General features: G+C 57.0%; 1 protein-coding gene across 1 annotated transcript; it reads right to left on the bottom strand.

Moving 5' to 3' along the window:
- Positions 1–10127: 10127 nt before the first annotated feature.
- Positions 10128–12188, bottom strand: LOC103649704 (flavonoid 3',5'-hydroxylase CYP75B138). Its single transcript, XM_008675438.4, has 2 exons — positions 11060–12188; positions 10128–10970 (listed from the first exon to the last, which is right to left on the bottom strand). The coding sequence occupies exons 1-2, from the start codon at positions 11960–11962 to the stop codon at positions 10335–10337; spliced, it is 1539 nt and encodes a 512-aa protein (XP_008673660.1). The 5' UTR covers positions 11963–12188; the 3' UTR covers positions 10128–10334.
- Positions 12189–12451: the final 263 nt, after the last annotated feature.

The following is a 12451-nucleotide window of genomic DNA, read 5'->3' as shown; positions in this document are numbered from 1 at the left end:
GAAAGAAAGGGGGGAATGGCGGATGTGTGTAGACTACACTGGTCTGAACAAAGCATGTCCGAAAGTTCCCTATCCTCTGCCTCGCATCGATCAAATCGTGGATTCCACTGCTGGGTGCGAAACCCTGTCTTTCCTCGATGCCTACTCAGGGTATCACCAAATCAGGATGAAAGAGTCCGACCAGCTCGCGACTTCTTTCATCACACCTTTCGGCATGTACTGCTACGTTACTATGCCGTTTGGTTTGAGGAATGCGGGTGCGACATACCAAAGGTGCATGAACCACGTGTTCGGCCAACACATCGGTCGAACGGTTGAGGCTTACGTCGATGACATCATAGTCAAGACGAGGAAAGCCTCCGACCTCCTTTCCGACCTTGAAACGACATTCCGATGTCTCAAGGCGAAAGACGTAAAATTCAATCCCGAGAAGTGCGTCTTCGTAGTACCCCGAGGCATGCTCTTGGGGTTCATCGTCTCCGAGCGGGGCATCGAGGCCAACCCAGAGAAAATCGCGGCCATCACCAACATGGGGCCCATCAAGGGCTTGAAAGGCGTACAGAGGGTCATGGGATGCCTTGCGGCTCTGAGCCGCTTCATCTTGCGCCTCGGCGAAAGAGGCCAACCCCTGTACCGCCTCTTAAGAAAGCCCGAGTGCTTCACTTGGATCCCTGTGGCCAAGGAAGCCCTCGGGAACCTGAAGGCGCTCCTCACGAACGCGCCCATCTTGGTGCCCCCCGCTGCCAGAGAAGCCCTCTTGATCTACGTCGCCGCTACCACTCAGGTGGTCAGCGCCGCGATCGTGGTTGAGAGACGAGAAGAGGGGCATGCATTGCCCGTCCAGAGGCCGGTCTACTTCATCAGTGAGGTACTGTCCGAGACCAAGATCCGCTACCCACAAATTCAGAAGTTGTTGTACGCGGTGATTCTGACGCGACGGAAGTTGCGACACTACTTCGGTGTCATCCGGTGACTGTGGTGTCATCCTTCCCCCTGGGGGAGATCATCCAGTGCCGAGAGGCCTCGGGTAGGATTGCAAAGTGGGCAGTGGAAATCATGGGCGAGACAATCTCGTTCGCCCCTCGAAAGGCCATCGAGTCCCAAGTCTTGGCGGACTTTGTGGCTGAATGGGTCGACACCCAGCTTCCAGTGGCTCCGATCCAACCGGAACTCTGGACCATGTTTTTTGACGAGTCGCTGATGAAAACAGGAGCGGGCGCGGGCCTGCTCTTCATCTCACCCCTCGGGAAACACCTCCGCTACGTGCTGCGCCTCCATTTCCCGGCGTCCAACAACGTGGCCGAGTACGAGGCTCTGGTTAACGGGTTGCACATCGCCATCGAGCTAGGGGTCCGACGCCTCGACGCTCGCGGTGACTTACAACTTGTCATCGACCAAGTCATGAAGAACTCCCACTGCCGCGACCCGAAGATGGAAGCCTACTGCGACGAGGTTCGGCGCCTGGAAGACAAGTTCTATGGGCTCGAGCTCAACCACATCGCCCGACGATACAACGAGACTGCGGACGAGCTGGCTAAGATAGCCTCGGGGCGAACAACGGTTCCCCCGGACGTCTTCTCCCGAGACCTACATCAACCCTCAGTCAAGACCGACGACACGCCCGAGCCCGAGAAGGCCTCGGCCCAGCCCGAGGCACCCTTAGCCCCCGAGGGTGAGGCACTGCGCGTCGAGGAAGAGCGGAGCGGGGTCACGCCTAATCGAAACTGGCAGACCCCGTACCTGCAATATCTCCACCGAGGAGAGCTACCCCTCGACCGAGCCGAAGCTCGACGATTGGCGCGGCGCGCCAAGTCGTTCGTCTTGCTAGGGGACGGGAAGGAGTTCTACCACCGCAGCCCCTCAGGCATCCTCCAGCGATGCATATCCATCGCCGAAGGCCAGGAGCTCTTACAAGAAATACACTCGGGGGCTTGCGGTCATCACGCAACGCCTCGAGCCCTTGTTGGAAACGCCTTCCGACAAGGTTTCTACTGGCCGACCGCGGTGGCCGACGCCACTAGAATTGTCCGCACCTGCCAAGAGTGTCAATTCTACGCGAGGCAGACCCACCTGCCCGCTCAGGCTCTACAGACAATACCCATCACCTGGCCGTTTGCTGTGTGGGGCCTGGACCTCGTCGGTCCCTTGCAGAAGGCACCCGGAGGCTACACGCACCTGCTGGTCGCCATCGACAAATTCTCCAAGTGGATCGAGGTCCGACCCCTAAACAGCATCAGGTCCGAACAGGCGGTGGCGTTCTTTACCAACATCATCCATCGCTTTGGGGTCCCGAACTCCATCATCACCGACAACGGCACCCAGTTCACCGGCAGAAAGTTCCTGGACTTCTGCGAGGGTCACCACATCCGGGTGGACTGGGTCGCCGTGGCTCACCCCATGACGAATGGGCAAGTAGAGCGTGCCAACGACATGATTCTGCAAGGAATCAAGCCACGGATCTACAACAACCTCAACAAGTTCGGCAAGCGATGGATGAAGGAGCTCCCCTCGGTGGTCTGGAGTCTGAGGACAACGCCGAGCCGAGCCACGGGCTTCACACCGTTCTTTCTAGTCTATGGGGCCGAGGCCATCTTGCCCACAGACTTAGAATACGGTTCCCCGAGGGCAAGGGCCTACGACGACCAAAGCAATCGAGCTAACCGAGAAGACTCACTGGACCAGCTAGAAGAGGCTCGGGACATGGCCTTACTACACTCGGCGCGGTATCAGCAGTCCCTGCGACGCTACCACGCCCGAGGGGTTCGGTCCCGAGACCTCCAGGTGGGCGACTTGGTGCTTCGGCTGTGACAAGACGCCCGAGGGCAGCACAAGCTCACGCCTCCCTGGGAAGGGCCGTTCATCATTGCCAAGGTTCTGAAGCCCGGGACGTACAAGCTGGCCAATAGTCAAGGCGAGGTCTACAACAACGCTTGGAACATCCGACAGCTACGTCGCTTCTACCCTTAAGATGCTTTCAAGTCGTTCGTACGCCTCGTTCACACACAAAGTCTAACCATCAAGGAAGGGTCAGCCTTGCCTCGGCAAAGCCCGACCCTCCCTCGGGGGCTAGAAGGGGGGAACCCCCTCCGCGTCAAAATTTTCCTCGGAAAAGATCTTTTCTGCCAGAACGTCTTTCGTGCTTTTCGACTACTTCGAAAGTGGGATCCTGAAAACGACGGAGTACACGTAAGCAGCCAAGGCTGACCGAGCCGAAGGACTCCTACGCCTCCGGGATACGGATACCTCACTCATCACCTTCTGCGATAAGTAACTCACGCTCGGATAAGCGATTCCGTAGACCGAACAAGTCTTCACACTCGAAAACTCTTCTGCCGAAACGATTTTTCGTGCCTTCTCGACTATATCGATAGCAGAATCCTACGGACGAGTAAGTGTACATGTAAGCGGCAAGGTCGATCGAGCCGAGGGACTCCTACGCCTCCGGGATACGGATACCTCACTCATCACCTTCCGTGAAAAGTAACTCTCGCTCGGACAAACAATTCTGTTACCGACAAATAAGTCCAGATACTCGAAACAAGAGGAAAAGAAACGCAGCTTTACAACACGACGACAGTATGTTTGGGCCTCGGCGGCCGCAGAAAACATACGCACACTACAAGATGAACCGATCCTGCAGGCTCAGACGTCGACAGAGGGGGAGCAGCAGCACCCTCGGTGTCGACTCCACCTTCGGCAAAGTCTGACCGAGGGTCTCCACTCCGAAGGACGACGTCGGCACCGCGCCCGGGCCATCGCCGCCAGGGTCTTCTCTAGGAATCCGGCCCGAGCAGACGGCTCGGCCGGCCGCCCCGAAGCCTCAGCCAGCTGTCCCCCGAGGACACCAACCCGGCTCGTGGCTTCGGCAACTCGACTCCGGCGTCGGTCCCGCCAGTGGACGGCCCGGCCAGGCTCCGGCCGACGAAGTCTTCTTTTCAAGACAACTCTGCCTCTGTCCATGCTAACACCGCTGCCTCCGGCTTCGGCTCATCGAAGAGCGGCCGAGGGTTCCCTTAACTAAGCAAGAGGAGCCTCGGGCGGCAAGGCCGACCGAGCCGAGGGACTCCTACGCCTCCGGGATACGGATACCTCACTCGTCACCTTCGCACAAGGCAACTCACACTTGGTTAAGAGGTTTAGTTAGCCGACAGGCGAGTCCTAGTGCTCGAAATGAGGAAAAGACACGGCTCCGTGCCGAAAATGCATACATGTTCAGGCCCCGACAGCCACGATGAACAGACACCGGCACTCAAGGTGCCATTACAAACGGAACTCCGGTTCCACCTCCGCAGGTACGAACAACCCCCCACGATTGGAGGCCCTGCGGAGCAACAGAAGGACGACGGATGGCTTGCCGCCGCCCGAAGAGCAGCAGCGACAACGACTTCTGCCCTGAGCGGCCGAACAGCAGCAGCAGCGATGACCTCAGGGCGGATGCTGCTGCCACAAGGCCCTCGCCCACGTCCCCACTCGAGGGGCGAGGACAAGCAGAAGGTAGTAGAGTTGGAGGTCAGTCCGCGGGCGGCACCGACTATCTCGTCGGCGGAGAAACCTCTTCCGGCTGCCTCGGCGGGAGGTGGCACCGGAAGCGGCGCCGAAGCCGCTCGGGCCGGAGAGCCAGACACGCGGCAGCTGCCAGCGCCACGAACGACGAACGCCCTTCCCCCGATCACTAAGGGAAGGAGCGGGCCGCTGCTCGCGCGGAGACAGGCCCCAACTCGGCGCACTCCCCTCCCCAGCACTGATGATGAACATCCTTGAAGCTGAGGGAGGGGCGAAGGCCGCAGCCCGGCTTGCTTCTCCCCACCCTGGAACTGGTGGTCACCGTCTTGGGTGACCACGGGCGAGGGGATGCGGCCGGGCTGTCTGATGAAAATCCTTGAAGCCGAACGATGGCTGAAAGGTACCAACTTCCGCCAAGTTGCGTTCCTCCAACGACGACAAGGCGGAAGAACCGCGGGCGCCCCCATCCGGGGGCTCGGAAGGTGGAAAGACGCGATGCATGAGGGGAGCGCAAAGACATGGTTGTCTTTCAAGGGGTCACCCACCTTTAAAAGGCAACTCTCCCCACTTGCGTCCTCAGCCGTCGCAGGCTGAGTCTTCTCCAACACGCTCCAAGGTTCTCCCCCTACGACACGGGGGGCTGGGTCCCACGCGTCATGCACGCTGGCCCAGGGCAGAAAAAAGCCAAACCGCCGCGCGCGGTGCGCACAACTGCCCAGCGGTTATGAGCATTCCTCCACTTCCGCCCAGGCCAGCGGGCGAAAGGGCGGGCCGCAATGCAGGTGGCATGCAACCGCACCAAGGGGGCGCACCCTTTCGACTTCGACGCGTCCAGCATGGAGACCCAGGCCCACACGTCATGTAACCGGCGCGCCGGTTACTACGTGCAAGAAACTGCACCGCCACTCGCGTCGCTACCGTGCCTCCTCGACTGCGGAACCAGTACTGCGACTCGAGGTGACCCTGCGCGTGACCCAACAGTGCCAACCGAGAACATCGGTCATGGGTCAGTCAGCCGCGGGAGAAGGCGTGACGGTCGATATGGCCAGAAATGGGCCGACAGTAATGGCGGTGGCAGGCGGGCGGAAGCAGCGGTCAAGTCGTCAGCCAAGCTCACGTCCCCTCTTGGGGCAGCGAGAGAACCCTCTCCCACGGCATGAAGATGACGCGCCCGTGTTCCATTCCTCGAACGGCTCGCGCACGCGCAACGGCTGCCCCGCGAACCACTCGTCCCGTCGCATTAACTATGCGGCAGGACAGGTGGCACCTTTGGCAGGCGAAGCAGGCGACGCTTCGCTTCCGCCATAATGACCGCGTCAAAAAAGGTGCGCCACGTCGTTCGATTTCGTATCCTCTTCCTCTTCCTCTTTCTCTCTCTTACAGCAGGGACCGGGAAAGGGGATACCCCGAAAGGGATCCTTCTCCGCAAAGGAAACGGGCCCCGAGCCCCCCTACTGATCAGAGGTTCGAAGGCTGGCCCCTCGGAAGGGTTCAACGACCGCCTCAGGCTACTCGGGCTCCGCGCCCACTACTGATCAGGGGTTCGTAGGCTGGCCCCCGAAGGGTTCGACAGCCGCCTCAGACGCAGAGCGAGGGATGACCCTGGGTACGTTCGATACATAACCAAGGCTCGGGCTACGCTCCCGAGGTACCCTAGGACATTTCCGAGACCAACGGGAACGATTTTGTAACGGAATCCCACCAGAGGGAGGCATCGAGCCCTCGGACCCCGTCAAAAGGGGACCGGGTCCGGCAAATCACCCGCAGGTACTTTTGGAGCGCGCCTCCGGGCCACTAGCCGACCCCTAACGAATGGGGCACGGGCATCCACTCGGATTACCCGTTAGCAACTCACTGGAGACACCATGTTCGGCGCCCTCCGAGAAAAACATGGCGCTTTCCACCCCTCCTCCTTGCGGAAAGGCGACGCAGGGGCGTATGTAAAATAGTCGAGTCTGTCCTTGACCGTCCTCTCGCTCTGTGCAGAGGCTCGGGGGCTGCTCTCGCAAACCTGGCACCGGCCAAACCGTTGACAACGTCAACATACCAGCCCGAGAACTTGGGACTCGACTGTGCACCCGGGCTACGGCCAGTTCGCATGAGGGAACAACCAGACCGGTCGAAGCATCACGAAACACATTAAGACCTCGAAGGAGTCAAACCACTCCTCCGAGGCCTCGGGGGCTACACCCAACGGGTGCGCTCGCGCGCACCCACCGGAACGAAACGCAACCGAGAAAGGCTGGTCCCCTTGCAAAAAAGTGCGACAAAAGCCTCCAAGCGAGTATTAACACTCCCTTCGAGGCTCGGGGGCTACTGTCGGGGACCATAATTAGGGGTACCCCCAAGACTCCTAATCTCAGCTGGTAACCCCCATCAGCACAAAGCTGCAAAGGCCTGATAGGTGCGATTAAGCCAAGGCTCGGTCCACTCAAGGGACACGACCTCGCCTCGCCCGAGCCCAGCCTCGGGCAAGGGCAGCCGACCCTGGAGGATTCACGTCTCGCCCGAGGGCCCCCTCAAGCAACAGACACACCTTCGACTCGCCCGAGGCCCAGTCTTCGCCAAGAAGCAACCTTGGCCAGATCGCCACACCAACCGACCGTATCGCAGAAGCATTTAATGCAAGGATGGCCTGACACCTTATCCTGACGCGCACCCTTCAGTCGATAGAGCCGAAGTGACCGCAGTCACTTCGCCGCTCCACTAACCGGCCTGACAAGAAGACAGCGCCGCCTGCGTCGCTCCGACTGTTGTGCCGCTCGACAGAGTGAGGCTGACAGCAGCCAAGTCCGGCTTCGGGCGCCATAGGAAGCTCTGCCTCGCCCGACCCCAGGGCTCGGCCCCCGTCTCGGCCTCGGGCGACGAACTCCGCCTCGCCCGACCCAGGGCTCGGACTCGGCCTCGGCCCCGAAAGACGACGAGCTCCGCCTCGCCCGACCCTAGGGCTCGGACTCAGCCTTGGCCCCGGAAGACGACGAACTCCGCCTCGCCCGACCCCAGGGCTCGGACTCGGCCTCGGCCCCGGAAGACGACGAACTCCGCCTCGCCCGACCCTAGGGCTCGGACTCGGCCTCGGCCCCGGAAGACGACGAACTCCGCCTCGCCCGACCCCAGGGCTCGGACTCAGCCTCGGCCCCGGAAGACGACGAACTCCGCCTCGCCCGACCCCAGGGCTCGGACTCAGCTTTGGCCTTAGACGATGGTCTCCGCCTCGCCCGACCCGGGGCTCGGACTCGACCTCGACCTCGGAAGACAGACTCGACCTCGACCTCGGAGGAGCCTCCGCCTCGCCTGACCCAGGGCTCGGACCGACCACGTCACTGGGGGGGCCATCATTATCCTACCCCTAGCTAGCTCAGGCTACGAGGAACAAGACCGGCGTCCCATCTGGCTCGCCCCGGTAAACAAATAAGGATGGCGCCCCGCGTGCTCCATGACGACGGCGGCTCTCAGCCCCTTACGGAAGCAAGGAAACGTCAGCAAGGACTCGACAGCCCTGACAGCTGTCCTTCCGCAAGGCTCCAGCGCTCCTCCGACGGCCACGACATCACATGAACAGGGTGCCAAAACCTCTCCGGCTGCCACGACGACATGTACTTAGGGCACTAGCTCCTCTCTGCTAGACACGTTAGCACACTGCTACATCTCCCATTGTACACCTGGACCCTCTCCTTACGCCTATAAAAGGAAGGTCCAGGGCTCTCTTACGAGAGGGTTGGCCGCGCGGAGAGGACGGGACGGCGCGTGCAAGCCTCTCGCCCCCTCCCACGCGGACGCTTGTAACCCCCTACTGCAAGCGCACCCGACCTAGGCGCAGGACAACACGAAGGCCGCGGGTTTCCCCTTTACGCCTGTCTCCTTGTTTCCCCCCTTCGTGCTCCGTCTCGCGCCGACCCATCTGGGCTGGGACACGCGGCGACAATTTACTCGTCGGTCCAGGGACCCCCCGGGATCGAAACACCGACATTATTATTGACAATGGATTTTTTTATTGTTCATGATAAGATCATTTTGTTAATTGGAACATGGAGCTTAACTTGAGAAAACAGTGCTACCACAAGGTTGAAATGGACGCCCTTGGCTGATTAATTAGAAAAGTTAGGAAGAGATTACCTTACCTGAAAGGGGCAAGCTAGGAGGCATCATGAAGAGTATAGGGAGGTTCTCGTGTCGATCATGCTGTGATGGCTTTTCGAACGGGGATTCCTATGCTTCATTCTTCCTGAAACCGTAGCGGGTTTTCTCAAACTAGTGCAATTTTGTACAAGCCTCACAGTAGATCCCTAGTCATTCACCTTAGAAGTGTCCAAGGGTCTAGCTGACCCTGGTTTCACGGGAAACACGTCTTGTGGGTAAAGATGCACAACCTCTGCAGAGTGTAAAATTGGTATATCAGCTATGCTCACGGTCATGAGTGGCTCAAGACTCACATGAGTAATTTATGGAATTGAATTTAACATGTCATACATTGCATTGCATGGCATTGTGGGATTTATTATTCACTGTGATCAATTATTTAATTTGGTTGGTATCCATTTACACTTAGTAACTGTTAATAAAATTTTGACCAACTTATTTAAAAGCAATGCTCAGTCTTAACCATTTAACTTGGTTTGTCTTACACATCACATGAGCCCCACTGTAAGTGAGCTCTTGCACATTATTCCTCACACTATGAGCTCACTCTTGATATAATCACATCAGGTCAAGGACAGATACTGCAAGATGAGGGGCATGAAGGATGCTACGATGAGTCCAGAGAGATCTAGATCGTCGTCTCTCAGTCAACCATGGTTGCAGAGAATCGTTGTCGTCATATGACGTATTTTACTTAGTTGTTTTTGTACATAAATTCTATTATACTCCCCCATCCCAAAATATAGGCCATTCAAGATTCTTGGAGAGTCAAAGTTTTTTCAAGTTTGACCAAATTTATACAATAAAATAATAACATTTAGGATATCAAATGTATACTATTGGATTCTCCATTAAATATATTTTCATACTATATCTATTTCGTGTCATAAATCTTTATGATTCTTGCCATACTTTTGGTAAACTTTAAAAACTTTGACTCTCCAAGAATTTTGGAATGACTTATATTTTAGGATGGATGGAGTATAATAAAGATATAACATTGATTTTTGTGTCATGAGTCATCATATGTTTAAGATTTGATTATAACACACATTTGAGACGCACCTAAATTTTCCCTTAAATTCGATTATGACATCCACCGCGCCAAAAACCATCACCACTAAGGCACTGGGAAAAAAATTTGATGCAGACCTGCTGCAAATCAGAAAGTTTGCATTCCCTCAAAAAGGAGGATAGACCCCACCTGCAGGTCCACCAGATAATATTTTAGTTGTATTATTGCTGCTGCAGGTGGGGTCTATAATCCTTTTTGTGAGGGGCTGCAAACAGTCTAATTTGCAGCGGACCTGCACCAATTTTTTTTCCAGGCGCCGGAGGAAACCTTGCCTTTATCAGGGCAAGACGAAACTATCTTTCGGCGACCTCGACCTCCCTCAGCTCCTCGACAAGACGCTCCACCGCGCCAAGAACCACCACGGGATTAGTCTAAGTAGGACACAGTTAAGATCCCAGAAACTAGCATCTTTTAGATAATTAAGATCATGAGAAAATATTACTATATATATTGATTTACACCTGTTCTGTTCATCTGTTGTACTGTACCACACGTTTACTGTACTCACCCAAGCAAATTACGGAAGGAGTACAATATAGAACGGTTCTGGGTATATATCAGGATTATTTGACAGCGTTTGTGGGAAAGATCGACACGATGATATCTGAGGTCTTGCTCAGGAACAATACAGATCGGGCTTAGGGAACCTTGACTTGGGTATGACCATCAGTGGCGTAGCCTTCTTCATCACGACTCCGAACTTCTCGGATAGGTCCAGCTCGGTACCCTGCGGCAGCTTCCAGTCGAACGCCTGCAGCAGCATGGCCAGCGAGTACGTAGTCATCTTGTCGGCCATGGCGATGCCGGCGCAGATCCTCCTCCCGGACCCGAAGGGGAGGTAGTCGAACTGTCTGCCCGTGAAATCCCACCTGCGGCCGTCGTCGTCCCCGCTGAACCTCTCGGGGTTGAACTCGAGAGGCTCGCTCCACACCAGGGGGTTCCTGTGGATGGCCCAGACGTTGACGAAGACGCGGCAGCCGGCCGGGACGTGGAACCCGCCGATCGTGGACTCTTCGCTCGGGGAGTGCGGCACCATGAGGGGCAGTGCTGGGTGCAGCCGGAGCGTTTCCTTGATCACCATCCGGAGGTAGCGGAGCTCAGGAAGCTGGGACTCCTCCACGATGGCGTCCCTGGACACCACCTTGTCGAGCTCTTCTTGCACCTTCCGAAGAACCTCAGGTTTCTGCAGCATCTCTGCGATGGCCCATTCCACGGTATTTGACATGGTCTCCGTCCCGGCGACCACCATGTCCTATTCATGTATATATCATCATATATATGGAAACGTTCTTACAGTAGCAGGAGGTTGGGGAAACATGGATGCAAAAAGATTATTTGTACCAGGAGCAGAGACTTGACGTCAGTCATAGTGAAGGTGGCCTTGCCGTCCCCGCCTTCCCTCTCCATCTTGAGCATGCACTCGAGGAAGTCAGTGGCCATCTTGCTGCCGTCCTGCTGGGCGTTCACCCTCTGCTGGATGATCTTGTCGAATATCTGGTCGAAGCGCACCCTGATCCGCTCCATCTTCTTCCGGACGCCCTGCAGGTCGAACGGCGCTAGCACCGGAAAGAAGTCGGATAGGTTGGGCGTGCCGAGGAGCTCGGTCAACTTGGCGACGAGTGCCCTGAACTCCTTCCCTATGGCAGCTCGCTCGCTCTCGCTCCCGATGGTGCCACCCCAGAGGGTGCTGGTGACCACGTTCATCATGTTGACGAACATCAGGGCGCCGAGGTCCACCGGCTCGCCGGCCTGGGACTGGGAGTAGAGGTAGCGCAGGGTAGACCTGAACTCGCGCCGGCGAAGGCCGTACAGGCTGTCGAGGCCTGCGGGGCTCAGCATCTCCTGCGCGCAGAGGCGCCGGAGCAGGCGCCACTTGGGTCCGACCGGGACGCCCACGATGTTCTCCACGCCGTCGAACGCCACCGCGCGGCCGGCGTCGGGGATGACGCGGTTGGAGAAGACAGGGTCCTTGTCACGGAGGACCTCGTGGGCCAGCTCCGGGGAGGTGACAACGATTTCCACCTTGGAGCCCAGACGGATGGCGAAGACAGGACCGTACTTCGCGGCGAGGCCAGCGAAGCAGGCGTGTAGGTTCCGGTCGAGGAAAGGGAGGCTGCCCACAAGCGGTAGGCCCGTCGGTCCAGGCGGCAGGCGGCTGGTGCGGCGCCGGGTGACGGCGAGATACAGTACCGACAGAAAAAGGAAAGCAGCGTAGAAAAGGTTTGCTGGTGCCGTGGCCTCCATGGCTACTGGGGAAGCTTGCGATCGAGTCGTAGTTCGTAGTGGCGATGGCGTCGATCCAATGTAAATCTATGTATACTTGCAGGCGGCGAGCTCGAAACGTCAGCAGCTTCTGGCAGGATGGGAAGAGGTATCGGACGATGCGAGCAAGGCAGATGCTCCGCCCGTTGCTGTCATTTGCTTTTTTGTCATATATATTAGGCCTCTTTGGTTGGTTTGGTAGGGTCCTGCATCATCCACCTTGGCTCTGACTTCTCTTAAAATATATAGCTCTGGCCTAGTAATTTACAGTAATCCAGGAGTGAATTTACATAGAGGACCATGAGGGCGGCCGCCCTAGGCCACGAATCCGATGGACCTTCCGCATGTCTTTTTATATAGGTATCTAAATTTTGACCCGTTAAAAAATCTGAAAAAATAATAATATACTGAAGTTAAGTTTGTGAGAAACATCAATGTATTCTATTTATATTTTTAGTAATATCAAAAAGA

This window comes from Zea mays, chromosome 3, assembly GCF_902167145.1.
Source record: "Zea mays cultivar B73 chromosome 3, Zm-B73-REFERENCE-NAM-5.0, whole genome shotgun sequence".
NCBI classification, from domain to species: Eukaryota; Viridiplantae; Streptophyta; class Magnoliopsida; order Poales; family Poaceae; genus Zea; species Zea mays.
Note: the sequence above shows the minus strand (reverse complement) of the source record. Positions and strands in the feature narration are given on the sequence as shown.